Below are 26,967 nucleotides of genomic sequence, written 5' to 3' on the forward strand. Positions count from 1 at the left end.
GGTAATTGTTTTAATAGGCTCACTTTGAATTTATGTATCTAAACATCAATATTAGTATAAATACTTCGAATGTCTCGCTCCGTGAAGTAAAAAAAAAATGTGATGCAAGTCACGAGTCCAGCTATAAGCTTGCCATCCTATAAGTGAACCAATAAAAGTAAAAAATTATGAATTTCTTTTCATAAAAAAAACAAAAAAACTAATGCTTGAATTCACTTTAGGTCCGCTTGATTATTCAGAGGCAGTGTAATAGCACTGTCTAAGTAAAGAATGATTTAAGCATAACGTTTGATTTTTTTTCACCAGGGAACTTCGAATTGAAAGGGCTGTCGTAAAAACTTCAAAAGGAGCTCTTGCCATCAGACATTAAAGTTTATAGTGTGGTTCCTACACGTCAAAAGCTATCGGAGGGCGACAAGCACTGATTCTTTCCCTCCCCCCCTTTACCACAAATATATCTGATTAAAATGTTAAGAAATTCATTTTCTTCGAAATATTGAAAAAGGGGGATGTGTTTGACCTCTACTGCTTAGAAACACTAAAGGCATTCAGGTGGTTCTTTATGGGAATAATATGAAAAAAAACTTGGTTTTCTTAAAGAGTTAAAGAGGCTGCGTCCCAAAGTCGAACCTTAAAACGTACAGAAATTAGGAGAGGCAGTTGGGGGGCTGCCGCCCCTCAAACCCTCCGCTTTTAAAGACTCTTTTGTACAGGTTGTTTTTTTAACTAAAAGAGGGCCTTTCCGAAGTGAAGAGCGGGGGGTTAGGGGGGCGGCAGCCCCCCTACAACAAAAAACCTGTACAAAAGAGTCTTTAAAAGCGGAGGGTTTGGGGGGCGGCAGCCCCCCAACTGCCTCTCCTAATTCCTGTACGTTTTAAGGTTCGACTTTGGGACGCAGCCTCTTAAACTCTTTAAGAAAACGAAATTTTTTTCATATTATTTCTGAACGTTTTTCTACAATCCATGGTGGATGTAATTTAATAATTCCTGTACTCCTCGTAGAGGAATTAGGACTGCCTCTCCTAATTCCTGTACGTTTTAAGGTTCGACTTTGGGACGCAGCCTCTTTCGATGAGACAATATCATGGGGTAAAGCACAAACTAGAATCTTTACAAGTCGAACCTTGTTGGAATTAAATAAAAAAAAAAAACAATTTTTTTAGCTGAAAGTAAGGAGTGACATTAAAACTTAAGACGAACAGAAATTACTCCGTATATGAAATGGGTTGTCCCCTCCGCAATCCCTTGCTCTTTACGCTAAAGCTTTTAGTTGTTTTAAAAAGTAGAATTGTGGCAAATAGTCAAACTTTAGCGTAAAGAGTGAGGGATTGCGGAGGGGACAACCCATTTCATATACGGAGTAATTTCTGTTCATTTTAAGTTTTAATGTCGCTCCTTACTTTCAGCTAAAAAAATTAGTTTTTTTTATTTAATTTCTGAACGTTTTTGAATTAATGTATGTTTGGTTTTGGCTCTCCGCACATAAATTATTAAAATGAAATTTGTATATTAATTCTTTTTTTTTGGCTAAATGGCTTTCTCTTAGTTTTGATCAGACGATTTTGAGAAATAAGGGGTGGAGAAGGAGGCCTAGTTGCCCTCCAATTTTTCGGTTACTTAAAAAGAGAACTTTTAATTTTTAACGAACGTTTTTATTAGTAAAAAATATACGTAACTTAAGAATTAACTTGCATAATAAACTTTCATAATCTTATATTTTTATTATGTATACGAGGGGGTTTGTACCCTCGTTAATACCTCGCTCTTTACACTAAATCGTAAGTTTTGTCCCAATTCTTTAAGAATGACCCCTGAATCATAAAGGCCGTAGAATAAATAGTTGAAATTACTAAGAATACTTTAGCATAAAAAGCGAGGTATTTATCTCCTCCTAAAAACCTCGCTCTTTATGTTAAAGTATTTTTAGAACCCCTCATATGCGTAATAATCTCTGTTCGTTTTAACTTTCAATGCTACTCCTTCCTTTCGTTTGAAAAAAACGTTTTCATGTTTATTTTTCATTGTTTTCTTATAGTAATGTCAGAAAATCCTGCGCCCTTTTCATTGAATTTTTCTTCCCTCATGACATATTCCTCAAAAGAAAGATCCTCCAACATAGCCCCCTCCCCTCAGCCCCACCCCCAAACAAAATAAAATCCCTCTGAAAACGTCTGTACACTTCCCAATAACCATTACTATAAGTAAACACTAGTCAAAGTTTATAACTTGCAGCCCCTCCCCCAGGGATTGTAGGGGAGTAAGTCATCCCCAAAGACATAGTTATTATGGTTTTCGACTATGCTGAACAAAACGGCAATCTCAAAATTTTGATCCGTTGACTTTGGGAAAAAATGAACGTGGGAGGGGGCCTAGATGCCCTCCAAATTTTTTGGTCACTTAAAAAGGGCACTAGAACTTTTCATTTCCGTTAGAATGAGCCCTCTTGCGACATTCTAGGACCTCTTGGTCGACACGATGACCCCTGGAAAAAAAAAACAAAAAAAAAAACAAATAAACACGTACCCGTGATTTGTCTTCTGGCAAAAAATACAAAATTCCATATTTTTGTAGATAAGAGCTTGAAACTTCTACAGTAGGGTTCTCTGATACGCTGAATCTGATGGTGTCATTTTTGTTAAGATTCTACGACTTTTAGAGGGTGTTTCCCCCTATTTTCTTAAATAAGACAAATTTTCTCAGGCTCGTAACTTTTGATGGGTAAAATTAAACTTGATGAAACTTATATATTTAAAATCAGCATTAAAATGCAATTCCTTTGATGTAGCTATTGATATCAAAATTCAATTTTTTTTTAGTTTTGGTTTCTATTGAGCCGGGTCGCTCCTTACTACAGTTCGTTACCACGAACTGTTTGATTATTTATTTTTAAATTCATGATATAAATACCTGTCAATATAGTTCACAAGAAAATAACTCCGTTTTGTTGGTGCAAAAAAAAAATCGTAGGTCAAAACCATTAAAGCCAGATTTAATTCTTTTTCTTTGAGAGGAATCAGGACTTTCCTGAACGTTGAGCAATATCTGTATTGAAAATATTTCAACTTTGTTAATTTAGATAATGAATTTTAATCAGATGTCTTTGGGGATATTGCAACTAAATAGAGCATGGAGAGAGGACCGGTAGCACTCCAACCTTATTTCAACATTCCCCTTAACATGCCCTTAAAGTTTACTTAATACTATGAGCTGTTCTCAACATATTGAAGATACTTCTTTTCGTAAAACTCGATGCACATAGTTTTTTTTTTATTTTGTTGAAAATACCGTTAAATATTTCCCAAGTAATGTGACGGTTAACACAGTCAACTGTTCTTTAGATATTGCTGGTATTTAAAAGCTTGTTGTGAACCACGGAGGCATAGTTACTTAACCATGGATAAAATATAATCCTCATCTCAGAATTTTGAACGGACGCATTAGAGGAATAAATGGTGGTTGGGAGGGAGAGGCTGTTCGCCCTTCAATGACTTTTGATTCATACAAATTGAACTGTAACTTTCGATTTCTAATCGAATGATGCTCCTTCCAAACTTATACGACCATCTCTTCCATAAAAACCATATATTTCAACAATGGTAACTCGCATAGCTTACAGTTTGGACCCTGGGGGCTCGGTGCGGGGGTTGTCAATCACGAAGGCATTTTTTTTTTGATTTTAGTATTATATCGGACAAATTGTTATGTCAAAATTTTGATCGTATGCATTCGGAGAAAAAAAGTGTGGGGAGACTGGTGGCCCAATTCTCACTTTTGACTCTTAAAAAACATCACTAGAACTTTCAATTTGCAATTGACAGAGCCGTCTTTAAAGTCTAAGTGAATACCCCTTCCAGATGAAATGTGTCTGGGAGAGATTGCAATACAAACATCGTTAAAGCCTCATTTTTTTACTTTTTGTTTTTCTTTAGTTAAGACTTAAACAGGGAGCCAGGAGTAAGTTTGGTGTTACATACTTAATAAATTCTAATTACTTCAGCTTTAATTTATCTTATTTTTTCGCCAATAGGGAGTTTTATGGTAGTCATTTGGGGAAACCTGATAAGATGTGATTATAAGTCAACCCTGCTCCTCCTAGGCCCCTTTTCGCTGCCATCCCTCCAAAAATATCCCATCAAAATTTCATCATAGCCATTTTGTCCAATATAGCTGAAAAGTACAATAACCCTTGAAAATTCCAACTGAAGGGGGTGACTTCAACCGGGTGATCACACTTATTCCCTGTGTAAGATATTCCACTCATTTGGACTCATACTCATTTGGAATATCTTACATAGGGAATAAGTGTGATCACCCGGATGTAGGATACAAACCAGCATAGGATACAAACCAGCATATAACAAAATTTAAATACAGGCTTTAAGCAGGATATCTCCTAAAACGCCTCAGTATAACTAGGAAATTAAATACAAGCTGATTATCCCATATGACCCTATTTTTCTATCTTTTTTAAATAAGTTAAAAAAAAGAACGAAAATGCCTGAAGAGCAAAAAGAATAGTTACAAGCACTTAAATTTAATTGTAAATAGCTATTGTTCAATTCAGCTGTACAATTCATAGAGATAACAAAAACAGACCTGTTCAATTCAGCTGTACAATTCATAGAAATAACAAAAACAGACCTAAGAACATTGGTGAGCTACTTCCGAGATTAAAAAGCCAAGCTCTGACATTCCTCAAGAAAATTCAAAACACAACAAACCAAGATAATACCCTCCCTATATTCTCGAAAGAAAAGCTCCTAACAGCATATAAAAGCATGTTTGTCTACACGAGTTCACTAAACAAAATAAAATATAGGATAGTAACATTTGAACAAACAAAGAACGTAAAAGAATATTTGCATTAAATACGAATCTCAACAGAAGCAAAGTGCGGTCTGAAACAGGTGAGTTGCATGAAAAATTGTTCTAAATCTCTTTAAACTGAGCCATGACGGCTCAGTAGGTGGAGTTGACATCCTCAAACACGTATATACTGAACCTTTCAACAATGCTGAAAAACAGTGTCTCAAATTTTGTTTGCATGTTTGTTTTGGGAAAGGATGGGCGTACGGGAGGGGGGATTCTTAAATAGACCCAGACCTGATGATCCAGAAACAGTACCGGGTGCGCCATTTTTAATAATTGATGTATGTGCCGACCCCCCCCCCCAGCACAGAAGAAGTGACGTTGCTCTTAAATCAATTTTGACCATTGAAAAAAGGCACTATAGTTTCTGATTTTAAATCAAATGGGCACCACCCGAAGTTTATATAAACATTCATTCCATAATTACTTCATATACACCAAGGGTATAGCTTAAAACCCTTACCCCAGGGCTCTGGGGGCTTGATTCAACCCTGAAAGCGTTGTTTTTTGAATGTTTTGAACAAAATGGCTATCTTACAAATTCAATAAGATATATTTGATGAAAAACAGAGGTAGTTGGAGGGGGGGAGCTAGTTGATCTCAATCACTTTTGACTCTTAAAAGGGAACTAAACATTCCCATTTGTAACCGAATTATGGTTAGAAATACTACCTCTAAAGTTTATAACACCATTATGTTCTATTTGACGAGACAATTCTAATTAGCAATGACCTAGGAATCAAACAAACTGTTCGCGAGGCAATCGAAATCAAACGAAATTTAAATAGTAATACATCCCTAAATAGAGACTTGGGTGAATACATACTCAACCCTATGTACACAAAATTAATTACAGACAATAATCTAATTCAAAATAAAACAAAAATAGGAACGAATAAAAACAAGCCCAATCCCAAGAGAATTACAAGATTAGCTGCAGAGAACACAAATATCGAAATAAGAAATTATTCCAATTTTTAATAAATACAGTTAGTTCAATGAATGAGCCTTTTTAGCTTCTAAGATGTTACTTTTTATCACACAGTCTTGGCTGAACTTTTCGTTAAGAAGTAATGATAAGAAGGCTATTTATAAAAAAAAGAATGGATTTTTAACCGAAAACTTTTATTGTAAGTGTTTTATTGTATATTATTTTCTTTGCTGAAGACGGCCCTTAGAAATAGGGCCGAAATATTCAAATAGGTTTTGTTGGTTCAATGTCTTGGGAAAAGAGTCCTCATTATTCTCTCATCTGTAGTTGTAATATACAACCATCCCTTTCATAAAAGCCTTAAGTGCCCCCTGAGCATAACTTACAACCTTTGCCCCCAAGCTCTGGTGATTTGTATTAACCCAAGAAGCAGTGTTATAGGATTTTTGGACTATTTTGAACAAAATACTAATCTCAAAATTTGGGCTCTTAAAAAGGGAAGCAGAACTAACCAAAAATTACCAATCTAATGAGATCCCTTCCTATGTTCTTACGACCATCCTTTCTATAAGAACCTTATTTGCTCAAAGGGCATAACTTAAAACCCTTGTTCTGAGTTTTTTTTGGGGGGAGGCTTATCATCCTGAAACACAGAATTTAAATACTTTTTAACTCTGCTGAACAAAATGACTATCTCAAAATTTTTATTGGATCTGTTTGGGGAAATGATGGTCGTAAGGAAGGATCTCTCCAATCACTTTCCATGATCTAAACAAACTATGGCCCTCTCAGTTTCCAACTCAAAGAGCCGTTTTATGAAATTTCCTACTATAACAACCAGACTTGTCTATAACCAAAGAAACAATAAATAAATAAATAATACAATGTGCCAACATTGTTCTTTACTTAGCCAGCACTATTGCGATATCAATAATGATTAAAAATCTATATAATTTACAGAGGTTCCAACAATCCTGACTATCCAGCAAGAAACTCAGAGTCAAACCTTAGCTTTTTATACGTTTTTGCATTGAATATTTTATTCTTCTTCATAATGCCCCTATTCCACAAGGCTACAACCTTAGCCACTAGGAGAAACTAATTTAAATATTCAAATGGTGCACATAGTTTATTTTAGGCTTTTACATTTTTTCGTCAGAGATTTTAAGGCTGCCGTGTCAGCTTTTTTCCATTGATCCAATTTAACAGAATCCATAAAAGTGTATCCACCAATTGTATAGAGTCGACATCCTGGGCGCTTCCTGTAAAAAAAAAAAAGGTGCTTAAGACAAATGTCTTTTTCATTTAAAAACTAATTTGGGACTTATTTCTCAACAGCTACTTGGAAACTTCCCTTTTACTAATTCATTCACAAGTCCAACCTTTTTAAACTTACTTTAAGTTAAACATATTTTTGGAACTTTACCCTTTATAACAGACCATCAAAAAATAAGGTCACTATTAAACTTTGGTCTTAAATCCGACTGGTGGGTGATTTACTTAGGTTTTCTTCTTAAATCCCTTAATTTAACTTTTAGTGTCTTACACTCTCAGTGTCTTAAAAAAATGTTCTCAGAGTATTACAAGTAGGAGGAGGGGGTGGGGGGGGGGGGGTATCTCGTCTTTTTTTGCAATAATAAATTGCAATCTCAGACCCACTCCTCTTCATACTTAAAGACCATAGATCTAAAGTTCGTCTTCGACTAAATCTTTGTAACAAAAGTAGAATTATCAAAATTTTACTAATTATTAAACAGAATTAAGATTTCCCTTATCAATTATTCTTATCGAATAGAATTTATAATTTTTCTTTATTGTTTCATTATTTGAATTTGGTTTATAATTTGGGATTTCATTATTTATTTGGTAAATACTTTTTTCTCATTTACATAAGATAACAATTGAATTTACTTCACGGGTAGGAATCAGATTTGTAAATAATAAACTTTGGTAAAACATAAGAATTGCTTTGGTGAAGTTTAAGCTAGATTCTGCGGCAGGGCGTAAGATCCAGAATTATGGACAACGGCCTCTGTAAAGGGCTGCCTCGACCCTTTCGGGGTACCTGCAAGACTGGGAAACTTGCGGTCAATTTTTGAGTGGCGCCCCTCGAGGAAATTAAAGCCTAGTAAACAACACAGCACTCGTACGGGATTCTGATTATTGGATAATTTTCTGGGCTTGGTTTGTTTTGATGGGCGTTTTCGGGCTGAAAAACCTCTTCCTAGCTAATTTATCTACTATGGGCTGCCTCCCCGTAGTAGCATAATATTTGTAGGCATGAATATATAATGAGTCGGAGGTAATAGGCTTGGGACTGTCTGTGCAGGATTTCGACTCTTGTTGATAGAAGAGCATCGCCAAGTGCTGAAAACCATTTTGTGACCAAGATGGGCCCAGGATTGCACAAAGCCTCCAACTTACTGGAGGTCCCAGGGACTTCTTGCTGTCCGGTTCTAAGCCGGCTTAAGCGCTTCGGTGTAGACTTGAGAAGATATGTTGGTCCCCATCCTGCACTGGTATCCAGGATCACTGCTTTTCTTGAGGCCAAAATAATTTCAAAGATTTAAAGAACATGAAAATTGGAACTTGGAATGTTACGACGTTAAAAAATGACTATCGCATCGACATTTTGACTGACGAATTCAGACGGTTTGAACTGGATTTATTAGGAGTTTCAGAAACTCATATCCCAGGGGTAGGAAGCATGAAATTTGGTGACATAGAATTTGTTTACTCAGGAAGGATGGATGGGATACATAGACAGGGAGTAGGGCTCATGATGAATAAGGAAGCTGCTAAGTCTTGTTTAGGCTGGGAAGGTATTAATAATAGAATACTAATTGCTCATTTTATGACTAAAAAGTTTAGGGTATCAGTTATAGTAGTATATGCCCCCATTGAACCAACTGATGGAGATACTAGTGACTCAGATGAATTTTACTTACAGTTACAGGAGCAAATAGACAGGGTACCAGGTAGAAATATGGTGTTTTTGCTAGGAGATTTTAATGCCCAGGTTGGTAGAAATAGGGATAGATGGTATCCTAGCCTAGGTAATTTTGGTGTAGGAAAAGAAAACAGTAATGGCTATAGGCTTTTGCAATTTTGTAGGTATAACAACCTAGTTATAACCAATACGGTGTTTGGTCACAAAATGGCCCATAAGTTGACATGGTATTCACGTGATGGTAAGACAGCAAACCTTATTGATTATGTTATTGTAAATAGAAGACTAGCAGGATCAATACAAGATACTAGGGTGTATAGGAGTGCCGTTATTGATGTTAAAAGTAAAGATCACCATCTAGTAGTGTCTAAGGTTAATTTAAAGCTGAAATTTCGGAAGAGTAACTCCCTCCCGGAAAGTTATGATGTTGGTAGACTTCAGGATGAAAATTTGAGAAAAAAATTCCAGGAACAGTTGAATACTAAACTTGAGGGTTTAAAATTTGACAATGTGGAAGATGGATGGAATAATTTCAGAAAAACAATTTGTGAAGTTGCTGATGGTGTCCTAGGGAAGAGTGCTAAGACAGCAACTAGGAATATTAGTGAAAAAGCTTTAGGTTTAATAGAGAGTAGAAGGGGTTTGTATAAGAATTATCTGAGCGATAGGTCGTATGAAAACAAAAGGAATGTAAAGAAAGTGGAGAAAGCATTAAAATATGAACTAAGGAGATGTGAAATGGAGGCGATGGATAAAATTGCTGAGGATCTGGAAGATGCGGCTAGACGGCATAATAGTAAAATATTATTAAAATAATAATATTAATAATATTAAATTAAAATAATATTACTGGCATGTTAATAAATTGAAAGGGAGTAGCCGATCCGGACTAGTCCCAGTTAAAGATAGAAATGGGGCCACAATTAGTGATAAGGGAAAAGTTAAAGAAAGATGGGTGGAACATTTTGAGAATGTGCTAAACCGAGATACAGTTGCAGGAAAAGATGTAGATGAAAATGAAAAAGTTTGTGATACCTTGGATGTGAAGGAAGATTTGTTTAGTGAGGAAGAATTAGCGACAGTACTAGAAGGATTAAAAAATAATAAGGCCCCAGGTGCTGATAGTATGATTAATGAGTTCCTTAAATATGGTGGCTCTGAGGTTAGGAATAAGCTACTGAAGATTATGAACATGATTTTTGAAAAAGGGGAAGTACCCAATGATTTTAGGAAAACCTTAATTAAACCACTGTATAAGAAAGGTGACAAGAGTGAATGTCGGAATTATCGAGGCATTAGTCTGGTCTCTGTAGGTAGCAAATTACTGAGTAATATGATACTTTTTAGACTGAGACATGCTGTAGACAAAGTTTTAAGGGAAGAACAATGCGGTTTTAGAAAAGGTAGAGGATGTGTCGACCATGTTTTCACTCTTAGGTTAATAATTGAGAAGTCCCTTCGTTGTCAAACACCTTTGGTCCTTAGTTTTATCGATTATGAGCAAGCTTTCGATTCTGTTGATAGAACAGCATTAACAAAGGTCTTATCGTTATATGGTATACCAGAAAAATACATTAAAGTGATTTGCGCTATGTACGAGAATAATACTGCTGCGGTTAAGGTAGGAAATGAGGTTAGCAGCTGGTTTTGTATTAAATCAGGAGTTAAGCAGGGTTGTGTTCTATCCCCCTTTATATGGATCATTTTGATGGACTTCGTCTTAAGGAGCACAGGAAAGGCAATTGGAGACCATGGAATCAAATGGGGAGGAAGAACGCTCCTGGACTTAGATTATGCTGATGATTTAAGCATATTAGATGAAAGTGTGAGCAAAATGAATGAATTTTTAGAGGTTTTACGAGTTCAGGGTGCTAAAATAGGCTTGAAAATTAATGTTAAGAAGACTAAGTCACTAAGGTTAGGAATAAGTGAAGATGAACAGGTGACCTTAGGTAACGAAAAGATTGATCAGGTTGGGAGCTTCAGTTACCTTGGTAGTATTATTAGTAAAGATGGTGGGAGCAGTGAAGATGTTAAAAGTAGAATAGCTAAAGCTCAGGGTGTTTTTTCACAGTTAAAAAAAGTTTGGAAGAATAGAAAGATAAGCCTACAAACCAAGATTAGAATATTGGAAGCTACAGTGATGACATTGGTCAAATATGGCTCTGAAGCATGGACACTCCGAAAAGCAGATGAAAATTTACTAGATGTTTTCCAGAGAAATTGCCTACGGATTGTTCTGGGTACCCGGCTGACTGACCGTATTTCAAACAGTAGGTTGTACGAAAAGTGTGGTTCAATCCCGCTTTCTGGGGCTATAATGAAAGAAAGGTTGAGATGGCTAGGCCACGTTCTACGGATGAAGGATGACAGATTACCGAAGATTGTCCTTTTTGGCCAACCGTCTGGGGCTACACGGAAAGCAGGTCGTCCTTGTCTGGGTTGGGAGGATGTCATAAATAAGGATTTAAAGGAAATGGGAACTTCCTGGGAGGGTGTAAAGAGGGAGGCTTTAAATAGATTAGGTTGGAGGAGGAGCGTGCGTAGCTGTGTTGGCCTCAGGCGGCAAAGTGCTGCAGTGAGTTATTAGTACAAGTAGTAGTAGATAAATAACCATAATTAGTTTGGAAAGTTTTTCCACCACGATTAATTTTACTAATATTTTTTTTTTTTTCGGTGTCATTAAGGGTATTCATGTAATTTTTGGGAAGCCGATATATATATATATATATATATATATATATATATATATATATATATATATATATATATATATATATATATATATATATATATATATATATATATATATATATATAGATATATATATATATATATATATATATATATATATATATATATATATATATATATATATATATATATATATATATTTCCCAGAATTAATATTCAAAATTCATTTCAAATGTCTTACTTTCTCAGCGACGACATTTTATATGTTGTCTGGGAAAAGTTTTCAGCGAGGCAGGATAATTATTTGGGGAATTCTTTTGTGAGGGGGTGACTACCCACTGGAGAAATTTTCCATGCTGAATTTTTTGTAGGGAAGCAAATATCTTTTTTGGGCGGCGAAGCTCTAGGAATGATTTTCTTCTCCATAGAAGAAATATCCACCATGAAACGGAAAAATGATCAGAAATCAAATAATGAAAATAAAAAACAAGTCTCTTTTCTAATGAAACTATGTTAAGAGGAAGATTTTCAGACAGAATTCCCAGGGGGAAGGATTTTCAGCAAAAATGGAAATATTTGGGGTAGATTCTGTATCAGCAGTTATGGCGAAGCATCAGCGATTTGCTACATAGTGGCAAGGGAATAAGTGCCTAATATAGCAGAAACCATGTTTTACGTTGAGGTTGTGGCAAACATAGTTCATTAGTTCAACAAAAAATTATAGTTCTTTTTGTTAACGTTCAGTTAAATATAAAAGATGGCTTGGGAAGGTAACAGCTACAAATTAATCCCTGGGCTCCCTACATTTGGATTAAGCCTGAATTTAAATACTGCTCAGTTATAATAGCCTTCTTAGTGCAAATTTTGTTCAACAAAAATACCACTTTCATTTTCCGATCAGAGCCCAATTTGGAGAGGTTGGATACGGTTAACTATGTTACCAGGAAACTTAGATAGGTTGAACGTGAACTAAATAATACTAAGAGATTTCTTCGGACCTTGAGAGTGTAATATTTGCATTTTTCCATTTATATACGATGTTCAATGACATTTTATTCACTAAAGCTGTTGCTCCCTAATAGCGTTAATCGGATTTTTCTTATAGAGTGTATTTTGAAAAAAAGCTATATTTAAACTGATGAACTGTAAAAGTTCACGAAAATTTGAAGGAGATACTATTTTTTATCCAGGAACTGGGGAGGGGGACTCGGCACATAAGAAAACAGTTCAAACAAGGTCCATTTAAGGTATTTGCAGATTTATGGGGTGAGCAAAACAAATTAGGGAAGCAAAAAGTTCACCACCTCCATTATCGCCATTGTGCGCTTCAGCTCATAAAGCAGAGAATAGGGGAAGGGGGAGATTACGCGATCAATATATTTCTATAGCATAGCCTACTAGTCATCCAGGTTTGTTGCATTGTCTGTTTTTGCAGATTGCGTTTCACAGTATCTGACTGTCCAAACACTTTCTTCTCCCCAGTTGTTTTTAGTTTCTAATACATAGCCAGTGTGGTCTTAGGAACTATTCAAGTGTATCCTGAATAATACATTTTTTTTTACATTCTCAAACACTGCTATCTAATATTCTAATATTTTCGATTTTACCTTGAGCAGTGGATTTATTTACAAAATTGTTAAATAAAATCATTTCCCAGTTCTGTAATTTGCCATAACGACGTTTTCTGAAATATTAAACACCCGTACGATCATTTGAACAACTTGTTTACTATTAACAACAACAAAAAGAGTATATCATTATTTACTGTATTATTTTTATTACTATTATTTATTATTTATTTATTATTTATTTATATTTATTATTTATTTATTTATTTATTATTATTACTGTATATTTTTTTAGTATAATTACAGTCTTACAGCCATGAAAAACCATTTCGTGTACCTCATTTATAATTGTTAGTTTATTAATTATTTATTTATTAGTTTATTTATTAATGTTAGAAACATTATTTCGCCAGCTTTCCTGTGTTGCTAATAAAACTTCTCTATGCCCCTAACTAATATTAAATAAATAAAAACAAGTTTTTTTAACTGAAAGTATGGTGTAGCATTAAAAATCAAAACAAACAGAAATTATTAAGCATATGAGGGAGTTTGCCACCTCGTCAATACCTCGATCCTCACGCTTTAAATTCAAATTTTATTCCAATTCCATAACAATAATCTCTGAATCACAAATACAATTTGGTTATAATCAAAAACTCTTTTGAGGGGCGAACCCCTCATATACGTAATAATTTGTGTCGTTTTTTACGTTTTAGTGTTGCGCCTTACTTGCAGTTGTAAAAACACGCTTTTTTATTTAATTTCAGATCGGTTTTTAAATAATGCTGGGAAAACTGGTGCTCCGCCATGAAAATCCTCGTTTCCCATTGAAATTTCCTCCACGGTAAGGTCATCTTACATAACCACCTCCCCCTGAGCCCCCCCTCTCAACCCACCATAAAAAATACCCCTGAAACGTCTGTAAACTCTTAATAACCAAAATTATATATATAAACAATGGGCCCAGTTTATAAATTGCAGCCCTTCCCCCGGAGACTGTTGGGGATTAAGTCGTCCTCAAAGAGTTAGTTATTAGATTTTTTACTATGCTGAACAAAATGGCTATCTCAAATAAGGATCCGAGGAACATTGGGAAAACAAAGGGCCAGAGGGGGCTTATTTACCCTCCATTTTTTGGTCTATTAAAAAAGGCACTAGACTTTTTAATTTTCTTACCCAATGAACCCTTTTGCAACATTCTAGGACCACTGGGTCGATACGATCACCCATGGGAAAAAAAAATAAATGCACATCTTGGATCTTTCTCTAGCAAAAAGTTCAGAATTCCACATTTTGCAGATTGGAGCTTGAAGCCTCTACAATAGGGTTCGTTGATTTGAAAATTGAGGGTGTGATTTTTTAGATTATATGATTTTCAGGGTTTTTTCCACTTTTTTCGAAAATAAGGTAAATTTTCTCAGGCTCATAATTGTTGACTATTAATGCTAAACTTGATGGAACTTCCATATTTAAAATCAGCATAAAAATCAAATTCTTTCGATGTATCTATTGATATCAAAATTCCTTTTTTTAGCGTTTCGGTTAAAATTGAGCCGGGTCACTCTTTGCTTAAATTTTGTTACCACGAACTGGTAACTTACCACGAATTGAGCCGGGTAACTATTTGGTTACACCACCTAGAATCATTGTTTTGTAGTTGGTTTGTGACAGTGAAAAATGAAGAGAACTAACCTAGAAAATTTCCGTAACGTATCCTCCATTTAGCAAGCAAGACAGAACCATTTCAGCAGGCAAGTTACTTTTTCAAACAGTTCGTGGTACCAAATATGCATTAAGCCAGCGACTGAATATTAACCAGAACTCTTAAAAACATAATTTTGATATTAACAGACACGTAACAAAATGGCTTATTTTACTGATTCTAATTATATAAGATTCAAGATTTTTTATTTGAAACGAAATATAGACAAAGAAAGAGTCTTCAAGTAAAGCCAAGAGAGTGCCAAGCTCGAATCGAAGGATCATCTAATATCAAAGATATATTTTTATGATCCATACAAATAAAATAGACAAATTAAATGCCACACATCTAATGATTCAAATTCCCCAATTTCTATCCTAACCGACCAAATTTTTTGCAAATAAAAAGAATTTCAAACTCCTCTAAAATTGCTTAATCACACTAGGTAACAGCCAAAGTCGCCAGGGTTTTCTCAAGCGATTTAGACTCATTTTGGTGTTCTGAGTCTGAATATCACATTAATTTTGCTCTATCAGGTCAATATTTTGAAATACAGCCATAGGTCTACCTGACGAGCTGTACATATGCTAAAATCAGAGGTTTTGAGTTAAATTATATTATTCTTTGAGGAAATGATGAACGAAAACATTATGTTATTTCGTTAAAATGGCTGCATATGTGTATGAATGATTGGTAGTTTATTTCAATAACCCTTAGTCAATCGAATCGATTCTAAATTTCATTGTCTGATATTAACCTGCATTCTTCTATTTATTTCACTTGATTAATATGTCTTTGGCACGAAGGTAATGCAGCAATGATCATGATGTTTTCTGCTAGGATCATGGAATGATCATGTAATGCAATGATTACGTTTTCTACAATTGTGATGTTTTATACCTTTAGAGATTACACGCTCTCAGTGAACAATAGGATCATCATAGGATTTGTAAAGCACGTCTACAAGACTTACTTTGAAGTCAAACTCGGTAAATCAAGATTAGTCTTGCGCACCGCAGACAGTGCACAAGATGTACGTGTGATACCTCGGACTGTTGACGAAGGATGCAAAAACTTCACTGAAGGCTGGGACTTCGATGGTTTGGAGGGAGCCGTTGGACCTTTCGTCGTATTTTTACTTCTGTGGCATAAACGCTACTGGCATCAACTGGATGAATCGACTCAGCCTCAAGTACCCGAACTTCCTTCTGCCTGCTGTCTAGCTGCTCGCTGCGAAGAAAATCCTGCACCAGTGTTCATAGAGCTTCTCGACACCGAGACAAGGCCACCAGTACAGACAAGGGAGGATATACAGAAGAGGAGTGTAAAGCACACAATGGTCTGAGGCTCTTTGCGCAAAGCAAGCTTAATGATCTGGTTCTGTATATCAGCCTGTCGAAGACTACCTCCAAGCTATTGGTCCCCAGAGTTAAAGAGAAAAACTACTTGGTGAAGAAGTGCGTATCACTTTCTTTTGTAGAAGGTATGAGGACAAAATTGGCTACTTCCACCAGGAAAAAGCCTCGTATGGTGCCTATATGTCACCGGTCTTTTGGGTAAACTTGAAACTTCTCAATACAATCTGTGAGATTGGTGACTATTCATTGACAGCAACAAGCACTCTTTTAAGTGTGTACTCCACAACAGGAGCCAGTTCGCCTTCCTCTTTTGCAAATATTATGACTTATGCTTATCAAATTTAATGAAGTAAATAAAAATTGAATTTGGATACGTTGACTGCTATTTCTTTAGGAAAATGGAAGAAATCGTCAGAGGTTTCTCAACTGAGGATCCGCAGCTTGTTGGTTTTTACGCAAAACAGATTTTCTAGAAATCGTGACCTGATTTCGCAAAACCAAGATCATTTTTAGACTGAGAGCATCAAAATTAGTCTATTTCATCTGGAAGACCCTGGACAGTTTTCAAAAGATTTTTTTGTTGCTCAGTGCTCTAAGTCAAATTGAAAGAATTTAAATCGAATTCCATATTCTTTTTACCAAACGGTTGTATCTTTAAGAGTTCTATTTTTATCTTCAAAAATGGACAAAAAAAGTAACTTAGGATTAGGGGGAGAATCGAGATCTCTCTTAAAAATATACTTACATAAGGTGTATTTAAATTTGGATGGACTAGGTAGAAAGTTGAATGTTCTACAAAATTAGTGATCTAGAAATTGTCTGGCCCTTTTTAATTCTTGGATTTTGACTGAAGAAACGGAAGAACCCATTGTTTAGCTCGGACAGCAAAAGACATTTTTCAAGCACGAATGCACCAGTCCTGGCAAATCTCCAAGACTTAGCTAAATGTAAAAACTCTGTCAAATCTTTAAATAGATTTCTTTTCGTGAACAACTAAATAATAACCTTTTTCTGGGTTTTAAACAAAGCTGTCTGACAAGTTTTTATTTGCAATCTCTCGACAAACGAAGATCTCTTACGAAACCTGTTTGACTAGTTTGTAGCAAGAAATTAGACACTTCATTTAGCCATCAAGCAGTGAATATAATTAGGAATTCCGATATTTATAGGCAATCACGCTGCGATAAAGGTGGCGAGAGAAAAGTAAGCAGAAGGGGGTGAGTGAGTTGGTAGCAAAAGCCCTGGTACCCACCGGGCGTGCCCCTTAAATTGCGGGGACAAGGTAGCCAACCCTCTATACTTCCCTTACTTTTCTCGTAAGGAAACCACCGGTAAAATGGGTGATAACCTAGTACAAAATTCAGTACTGAATTTTATCTCAAGAGCTATGATAGTAGGTGTGAAAACAAATGTTTTTACTAGGCGAGGACTCGAGTTTTTCAGCCGTGAAGCGATTTTAGAAGCAAGAGAAATTATCTATCGCAAGTCTAGGGGAACGTGTAATAAAACACGTAAGGACGAGAGCAAATTGATGGACATTGCGAAGATGTTCGCTCGCTGTGCCAAAGAAAAGAGACAGCTTCCTGAATTCGTTATTTTTGAGCCCCAAGAAGTTCCCGCCTGCAATGAAGGGATCGCTGCTTGTGTAGTGTCCACTGTCAACGAGATGAATCGCAAGTTCAATGTCCTGCTTGACCTTTTGAACCAGAAACCATTACAGTGGCCTGAAGGCAACCCTGTTGCTGCTCAAGCTAATGAGTCTACTCCTTCTCCTCCGTCTTACTCAGTAGTCTTGAAAAAGCCTCCTCCTACCGTTGTTACCGCAGAAGAAAGGAAAAACTTCTTGTCGAATATTTGTGGTGATGCTTTGAATGATGATGATTTTGAACTCCATCGAGGGAAGTACGAATGCCGCCTCGTAACTAAGAACAAATCTAAAGCAGCGGTACTAGCACCATCTATTAACAAAAAATCGCCTGAAACACTGGCAAGCGTTAAAACTCCCATTTTCATTGGTATGGTCACGTTTGTCCCAGCTCATATTAATGGTGACGCGCTTAAGAGAATTATACCGAATTGTGAAAAAGCTGATGAATGTGGCAAAACCAGATCCTTCAAATTATAATTCTAATCCCGCCAGCATCTGAACCACGCCATGAAAAACCCTCCTAAGATTGACTTGGAGTGGTACCCCATCGAGGAATTTATCTTTCTTCCAAAGCGCTGCTGTAACTGCCAGAATTTTGGTCATATTTCTGCTACCTGTTCTAGCCAGCAAATTTGTCCTCGACGCGGAGAAGGAGGTCATGTCTCTAGCCCCAACCAGTTCTTTGGATACCCTATAGCATGCACCCTCTGCAAATCAAAACGCCACACTTGCCATTCCTTCAACTGCCCCACAATAATAAAAATCATCAGTGAACTGAAGCGGCCCAATGTCTAATAGTCCTGCCTGTGTCAAAATTACGTCATGGAACATGAACGGAGGAGTCCCCAACAAACTTGCCATAATTCAAAAATATTGTGCAGACTGTGACATTATGTTTATACAAGAACATATGGTCTCTCCTCACAATATTTCTCTCCTAATGTTCTCGCACGAATTTACTTTTTACTTTGAGCTGGCAAAAATTCGGTCTTTCGTACGCCCCTCCGGTGGCTTGGCGATTATTTGCCACCCATATATTGAAAGTAAGGTGTTATTTACGCATGATCACTTCTTGGATATATTTTACGGCAGTATTGCATTCTTCAACGTATATCTTCCTACAAACTACCATAATGATATATTGGAGCGAAACTTTATGAACGCAGTTCGTGAACTAGCGAAGTGCCTGAAGTCAGTGACCCAGAGAGATTTGCAATGCGCAATCACGGGGGACTTCAACTGCAACCTGCTTGACAGCACGTGTGCCCGTAGTCAGCTTCTAAACGGCATCTTTGATGACAAACTTATTATCCTCCCAAAATACAGTGATTACTCCTTCGTTCATAATTCTGGGTCCGTTTCAAACATTGACCACACGGCCTGCTCTAAGAATATTAATGGAAGTTTAACTGTTCTAAAAGACGCTGTCTTCACTGATCACTTACCCCTACTAGCATCTCTAAGCATAAAACCAGCTCTGCGTCAACCCAAAAATGACAAGTGAAAAGTAGTAAGTGAATGGGATAAAATTAATACTACTTTGTGTCATCAGGTGCTGAACTCACTTCTTGTAAAGATACGAATCCTCTTCCACTTACTCCAAGTGAATTCGAATTTTGATCCCGCAGATGTGAGAGTACTCATCAATATATTCTGTGCCGAAATTACTCACTCGATCCTCTTAGCTGAGAAAATAGCAGTTCCTACTAGAAAGGTTAGAATGAAAACAGAAATTCACAAATTCTTGCAAAATCCGGCCCTAGTTAAGTGTTGCAACGATTCTAAGTTTTGGGTTTAGAATCTGGCAAGATTATGATAGGCCCAAATCCGGTCCTGTTAACTCGGTCCGTTTATGGACGAAATGAAAATTTGACAAGCAACTGAAAGCTCATCGTACCAAATTAAAAGAAGAGTACTCCTCCATAATCGTAAGTGACCCAAAACTAATCTGGAAAGCCCGGTTGAGCGAACCGGCCGCCGGAAAACCACATGATTCGATTAGCGAAAAAAAAATAGGAATCGTACTTTTCCAACGAATTCAGTGCCCCCGACCCAATTACGTTTAATCCCTTCGCAAACCGGCTAGAATCGGTATTATCCAACCAATGTGTCCCTGATTTTGTCATTACTTACGGAAGCGTACATGAAGCTATTTTAAAGCTGAAGAGGAAACATTCCCGTGGTGTAGACGAACTGTGCGCACTAAATCTGCTACACGGTACCACTATACTTATTGAATATCTGACGCTGCTATTCCAGATTATTTTCACCACTGGTATTGCACCTGACTCTTTTTATATCGGTTTGCTCTCGCCAATCCTTAAAAAAAGGAAACCACAAGACCAATGCTCTTCGTACAGGCCAATCACTGTTGCTCCAGTGCTCTGTTAAGTTCTAGAGATCTTAGTCTCAAAAGAAATTCAATATTCGTGCCGAATGCCTGACCACCAGTTCGGTTTCCGACCCGGTCTGGGTTGTGCTCACGCTCTCTTCAGTCCTGCCGCTATTCTAGCAGGTTCTCACGAATCTGGTGACCTTATAGTGATTGTTGCTTTTGATGTGAGTAGAGCGTTTGATTCATCGATTCACAGTCAGGCCCTTTTAGCCGCTTACCAGCAAGGTGTAAACCTTCGTGTCACTAGCATACTGTACGATATACATTGCCGTTTAAAAGTGTGTATAAAGATAGGTAACCGCATCACATCAGTGGTTCTTCCAGTAAAGAAAGGTGCCCGCCAGGTAAAAAAAAGGTAAAGGATACGGCATTAGACTTTTAAAGTCCGTACCGGCGGTGCTGATCTCCGTTTCTTGGCCCTTCAGCCGGGAAGTGCAATGGGGATTACGCCAGGGCTCATTATTATCCCCAAGTTTGTACAATAACAGTGTTTTAAATGCCCAGGCATGTGTCAATGTTTTTTTTATCTCCAGGAATATAAATGTGTCGCTACTTACATACGCGGACGATCTGTTAAATCTAAGTCGGTCTATTAGGGGTCTGCAATTGAATTTCTTGATTCTACGTGATGAATACCGAAAAATCGGCCTGGCTTTCAATGCTTCTAAATCTGCAGTTCTTTTTTTTCAACGATAGCTCTTCTCAGCCTGAACACCTCCTGCTGGGTAGCGAGTCAATTACCGTTTCATCTCACGTCGTGTATTCGGGTCTACCCATAGGCCGTAACCTTAACGAAACTCGTCTACTGCTCGTCAAACACATCGAGAAAAACTCCGCACCGCGTATGGGTCCATAGTCACCAGCAGACTCCTCTTATGCCGAAAGTATCTCGCGAATATGTACAACGCTGTCGCACTGCCGCATATTCTATATGTTGCGCCATTTTTGAATTTATTAACTGACACCCAAAAACATAAGCTCCGGTCCCTTTATTTTAGGTTCGCGAAGTTCCTGCTGCGATGTCTCTTGTGGACGAGAAATACTTATATGATTGATAAACACAGGATTGCAGACCCCAGTATCGCGGTAAACCGGTTGATTTCTAATTTTCAGGCAAAATGGAACCACCCCTGGCTTCTATAGTTCTTGATTGTGTATTTTTCCATGCTGTGTTTTAAATTTCTCTCCGTTTTTCTTCTCTTTTTTTCTTTTATTTTTTTTTTCATTGTACTCCGTTTTGTTCCATGTGAAAAATACGGGTAATAAATTTTTTATTATTATTTATTATTATTATTATTATTATTATTATTATTATTATTATTATTATTATTATTATTATTATTATTATTATTATTATTATTATTATTATTATTATTATTATTATTAGTTTATGGGTGATCTGGTGCTAATTAAATTGAGCCTTAGGCAAGAAATATATTTACTCAAGTTAAGTTTTACGTGTGAAACTTATTAAAAAACTGAATTTTGAAGAAAATTCAATAGTAGAATAGAGCCCCTTCCTTTTCATCTTCAAATTTTATTCAGCCAGAAAAGTTTGGTAAGATGTACTTAAGGCGAAAACTACAAGTAACAACAAAAAGCAGGAATCCCATTGGTTGGCCAGTTTAATAGAAATTTTCCAATTCCAACTTTTCAGTGACTTGAATTCTATTAAAGCATCAACGACGCACTCGTGCACAGATCCCGTGACTAAGTGGTATTTCAAGCGTATTTTGGTTTCAAATGTTTCTCAGCTGATTTTTACAAAAAAGCTTATATCTTTTCTTACATGGATTGAGTTCTTGCCAGGGGCTCCTTAATCTCACTCTCTCTAGCCCAGAAGTCATGAAAAAAACCATTAGGACTCGCCAGAATACCGCTTAGAGATTTGAGAGTCAATTACGCTGTTGCCACACAGACAAATAGGCTGTATACAAAATTGTACATGCTTTAAGAGGGGCAAATCCAGCGGCATATTCTAACGTTGCCCTTAAAATGGGTGATTTTCTTATTTTAATGACTTTTATTCGTGTAATTGATAATACAATGACCTGTTTTGGCTTAGAAGAGGCTGAAATAGTCATTATCGGAAAAATGTATTATAAGGCCCTCGCTGTTCATCGCCTTTTAGTAAATAGACACGGAAATATTCTCACGATTTCTTACTAAAGTAAAAACTGCTTGTACATGAATAGCTCCAATTTTTTTTAACGCAAATAGTAAAATAAACGTACCTCATTTCCTCAATAAGACTGTCGCCAGTCAGGTTCTTTTTCCCTGACAAACATCGCTCAATGACCTGATTTCTTGCCGATGATAATTTCTTCTTTTCTTTTTCCATCCTCTCATATCCAAATTCCTTAACGTTTTTTTCAAAAACCTTTCTTAACCTTGTATAGAGAAAATTATCTGCTTTTAGCCACCTCCTTAACTTGTCAGCCTGATCAGCAGACAATTTTAGTTTACTTTCTTCTTTCCTGGCGTTTAGTTTGAAAAACACAAAATCTTTACAATCCCAGCATAATAAGTGTTTTAGCAAGACCATTGACTCCTCGAATTTTTCAACAACCATTACAAGGTCAAAGTTCTTTTCGACTTCGTCTGTAAATTTTTTTACCTTATCCTCGTTATCAAAATCTGGCACCGGAAATCCAAGATCGAAGAGCATTTGATTTCGTCCAGCTACATTGTTTATTCTCACTAATTCCAAATCTTTCAGATTATCTAAAAACTCGGGCATTGTCAAATTTCCAAAAAAATTAAAAAAATCATAATAGCCATAAATAGATTCAAAGTGATCTGCTGGCTCTCGAATAATGGTAATACAAGTCGGGTTCCCACCTAGGGCTTGTTTTATTGCTGTATGATTCCATCTTGTGTGAATGGTCATTACATCATACCCTAGATGGTGCCATGGTGCGTCTTCAAACCACTTTGTTGAGAAAAACTCTAGAGTACCATTATAGCGACCATTGTAGTTCCGCCACTTTAATGGAAGAATGACATTTAAGTCATTTATGTATGCATACCTACAACAAAAGTTTTTGAAGTACATTCACCGAAAACGAAGTTTAATTACGAAAGTGAAGTTTAGCGTACCATTCTGGAAATGGCTTTCTCTTCTAAACAATTAAATTTTATCTTCAGTAGCTCAAAATTCTTTCAATTACCAGAAAAAAGATAGATTTTTATAAGAATTTGAGGAGCGGGGAGAATATTGTAATATCATTTTTAGTCTACATTTTATTTTTTTAGGCATAAATTGCCAACCCCAAAACAGTTTTATTTGGATTTATAATTTTTTTGTATTTTGAATTGTAATGAATTTATTTGCTTATAGAGAAAGAGAGAGAAGGAAAAAAAGAAAGAGGAATAGAAAAAGAGAAAAGGAAACAGAGAGAAGGATAAGGAAATTGATATTATGATAAAGGCACAAATTATATTTCTAAAAAATATCTAAGTTGGTTCTTCTTTTGTACAATTGTGGGACACCAGTTTCTGAATTGAACAGACAATTAGGTTGGTTAATCAATTTATGAATTGAATAGGCAATAAGCTCTTTTTTTTGTATCAACTGTGCAACTATACCGAACAAAATATCCTATCTATCGTCTTTGACGACATTAGTAAAAACGATTGAAAACACAATTTTCAAAAAACAATAAAGTAACATATTGAAACTTTAAACAAGATGAAATTAGATCTTACAGTGATTGGAACTTAGATTACGTTTAAAAAGCTGATATTTCTTATTGCCAAGCCATGTTAATATGGGACTAAGCAATCGTTCCAGAAATTATTATTTTTCTAAATAAGATAAGCTATTTCATACTGTATCTTAGACGCTTTATTTTATAAATTGAAAAAAAAACGTTTTCCACGAGACAAGTTTTTCAAAGAAAAGTAAATAGATGCAAGGAACCAAGACTGAGCATAAGTAAAGTAAAATTATCTTCCAAGAGTGGAAGTATCTCAATTCACCATCAATGAATAAATAAAACCCGAAACGAACAGAAATTACAATAAATAACTGAGTCAAACTCAAAACGAGCAGAAACAAACATGAGTAAGGCTGACAACCCCCATACCTTCTCAAAATCAGGACCTAATTTGTACTTAATTACAAATTTCATATATATATATATATATATATATATATATATATATATATATATACATAAATATATTTATATATATATATATATATATATATATATATATATATATATATATATATATATATATATATATATATATATATATATATATATATATATATATATATATATATATATATATATATATATATATATATATATATATAATTATTAAACAACCGATACTTATTGCTTAAAGTCTTTTAGTCTTAAAGTCTTTAAATCAATAGTTTTGATTTGTTAAAGTAAAAAACTGAAAAAATTGAGATTGTATCTGTTTTCTTTAACGTACAAATAATGTTCTGGTCTTAAGAAGGTATAGGGGCTTCTTACCTTCCTTTCAGCTCTGGGAGATGGGACAATCCTGAAGGCATTATTATATGTTCTTTGGACTACTTTTTACTAAATGGCATTATCAGAATTTTGATCAGATACGTTTAAGGAAATGAAGGTGACGGGGGAAGGGGAACTGTGTGCTCTCCAATCACTTTTGACTCTTAAAAGAGAACTAAAACCTTTAATTTCCAATCAACTGAGCCTCCTCTGAAGTTCATGCGACCACCACGTCTATAAAAACAATTTATGTCCCCGGCGCACAACATACAGTATTCACCTCCAGGCTGTGGGGGGGGGGGGTGTCAACCTGAAAGCCTGATTACAAAATTTTCGGACTATTTTGAATAAAATAGCTATTTCAAAATATCTATCTTATGCATTTGGGGAAAAGAGAACGTATGGTGTTATTTTTTTTGTTTACCCTGTTTTTGTGTTTGAGGTGAGTTTTTTATTCTTTTCGTTTCACATTGAAGTGACTTTTCAAATCTATAAAAAATTATATTTTATCCTTGAATGCCACAACTACAATTGTGAGAAAAAAACGGTATACCCTGTCTTTTTACAATATCAATATTAAAACAACTTACCAAACTTATGATTCTTAAAGAAAATTAAATAAAAAAACAAGTTTTTTTTAAATGAAAGTAAGGAGCAACATTAAATCTTAAAATGAATAGAAATTACTCAGTATATGAAAGGGGCTATTCCTCCTCAATGCCCCGCTCTTTACGCTACAGTTTGACTCTTTCTCTTAACTCTACTTTTTAAAAGAGTAAGAAACTTTAGCGTAAATAGCGGAGCGTTGAGGAGGAAAAGCCCCTTTCATATACCGAGTAATTTTTGCTCGTTTTAAGTTTTAATGTTGACCTTTACTTTCATTTTAAAAAAAGCTTGTTTTTTTTATTTAATTTCTGGACGTTTTTGAATTAATGCATGTTTTTATCTTGGCTCTCGGCACATAAATAATTAAAATGAAATTTACATATTAATTAATTGCAATTAATCGGAATATTTTGAGAAAAAAGGAGCGAGGGAGGAGGCCTAAGTTGCCCTCCGATTGTTTGATTACTTAAAAATGCAACTAGAACTTTTGATTTTTTACGAACGTTTTCATGAGTAAAAAATATACATAACTTGCGAATTAACTTACGTAGCGAACTTCTATGTTTCTATATTTTATTATATTCTATTCTATATTTTACGTAGTGAACTTTTATTGCGTATATGAGGGGGCTCATTCCTCGTCGATACATCGCTCTTTACACTTAAGCTTAAATTTTGTCCCAATTCCTTAAGAATGACCCCTGAATCGCAAAGGGCGTGGAATAAATAGTTGAGATTAGTAAAAATACTTTAGCATAAAGAGCGAGGTATTACGAGGAGGTAAACCCCTCATATGCGTAATAATTTCTGTTCGTTTTAAGTTTTAATGCTGCTCTTCACTTTCAGTAGAAAAAATTTTTCATATTTATTTTTTTCATTGTTTTTTGAAAAACTCGCAAAATCCTACACCCCCTCCATTCAAAGTTCATTCCCCCATGGAAAGATCCCCCCACGTAACCCCCCCCCTCAACTCTCCTCCTTCCAAACCAAAAAAATCTCCCTGAAAACGTCTCCACACTTCCCAGTAACCATTACTATATGTAAACACAGGTCAAAGTTTGTAGCTTGCAGCCCCTCTCACGGGGATTGCGGGGGAGTAAGTTGTCCCCAAAGACATAGTTATTAGGTTCTTTGACTATGGTGAATAAAACGGCTATATCAGAATTTTGGTCTGGTGACTTTGGGGAAAAATGAGCATGGGAGGGGGCCTAGGTGCCCTCCCATCTTTTTGGTTACTTAAAAAGGGTACTAGAACTTTTAATTTCCTTTAGAATGAGCCTTTCGCGACATTCTAGGACCACTGAGTCGATACAATCACCCCTGGAAAAAAAAACGAAAAAAAACAAACAAAAACACAAATAAAGAAACATCCGTGATTTGTCTTCTGGCAAAAAAATGCGAAATTCCACATTTTGTAGATAGGGGCTTTTGATGGTTAAGATTAATCTTGATGAAACTTATATATTTAAAATCAGCATTAAAATACAATTCTTTTGATGTAACTATTGGTATCAAAACTCTATTTTTTAGAGTTTCGGTTACTATTGAGCCGGGTCAATTCCTTGCCACATTACCACGAACTGTTTGACTAAACAGTCATATTAAAAGCTAAGACGAGCAGAAATAAAACATGATAAAATCAGATCAAACAGTTCGTGGTAACGAACTGTAGTAAGGAGCGACCCGGCTCAATAGTAACCAATACTCTAAAAAGTTGAATTTTGATATCAATAGCTACATCAAAAGAATTGCATTT

At 35.7% G+C, this 26,967-nt stretch overlaps 1 protein-coding gene across 1 annotated transcript; it reads right to left on the reverse strand.

The window, feature by feature from the left end:
• Positions 1-4,518: 4,518 nt before the first annotated feature.
• Positions 4,519-24,646, reverse strand: LOC136028566 (galactosylceramide sulfotransferase-like). The gene is made up of 3 exons (XM_065706412.1): positions 24,606-24,646; positions 22,350-23,144; positions 4,519-7,062 (listed from the first exon to the last, which is right to left on the reverse strand). Exons 1-3 carry the CDS (start codon positions 24,644-24,646, stop codon positions 6,930-6,932), a joined length of 969 nt encoding a protein of 322 aa, XP_065562484.1. The 3' UTR covers positions 4,519-6,929.
• Between the last annotated feature and the right edge of the window lie 2,321 nt (positions 24,647-26,967).

This window comes from Artemia franciscana, chromosome 6, assembly GCF_032884065.1.
Source record: "Artemia franciscana chromosome 6, ASM3288406v1, whole genome shotgun sequence".
In the NCBI taxonomy this organism is placed as follows: Eukaryota; Metazoa; Arthropoda; class Branchiopoda; order Anostraca; family Artemiidae; genus Artemia; species Artemia franciscana.

What these genes read in the sequence shown, in the direction of transcription:
- LOC136028566 (XM_065706412.1), bottom strand. Translation starts at nt 24,646, where the DNA reads ATGCCTTCAGGATTGTCCCATCTCCCAGAGCTGAAAGGAAG. An exon ending in CTCCCAGAGCTGAAAGGAAG is followed by an intron (nt 23,145 to 24,605) that starts GTAAGAAGCCCC and finishes CTTTTGTTGTAG; the next exon opens with GTATGCATACATAAATGACT. An exon ending in AGTCTTATTGAGGAAATGAG is followed by an intron (nt 7,063 to 22,349) that starts GTACGTTTATTT and finishes TTTTTTTTACAG; the next exon opens with GAAGCGCCCAGGATGTCGAC.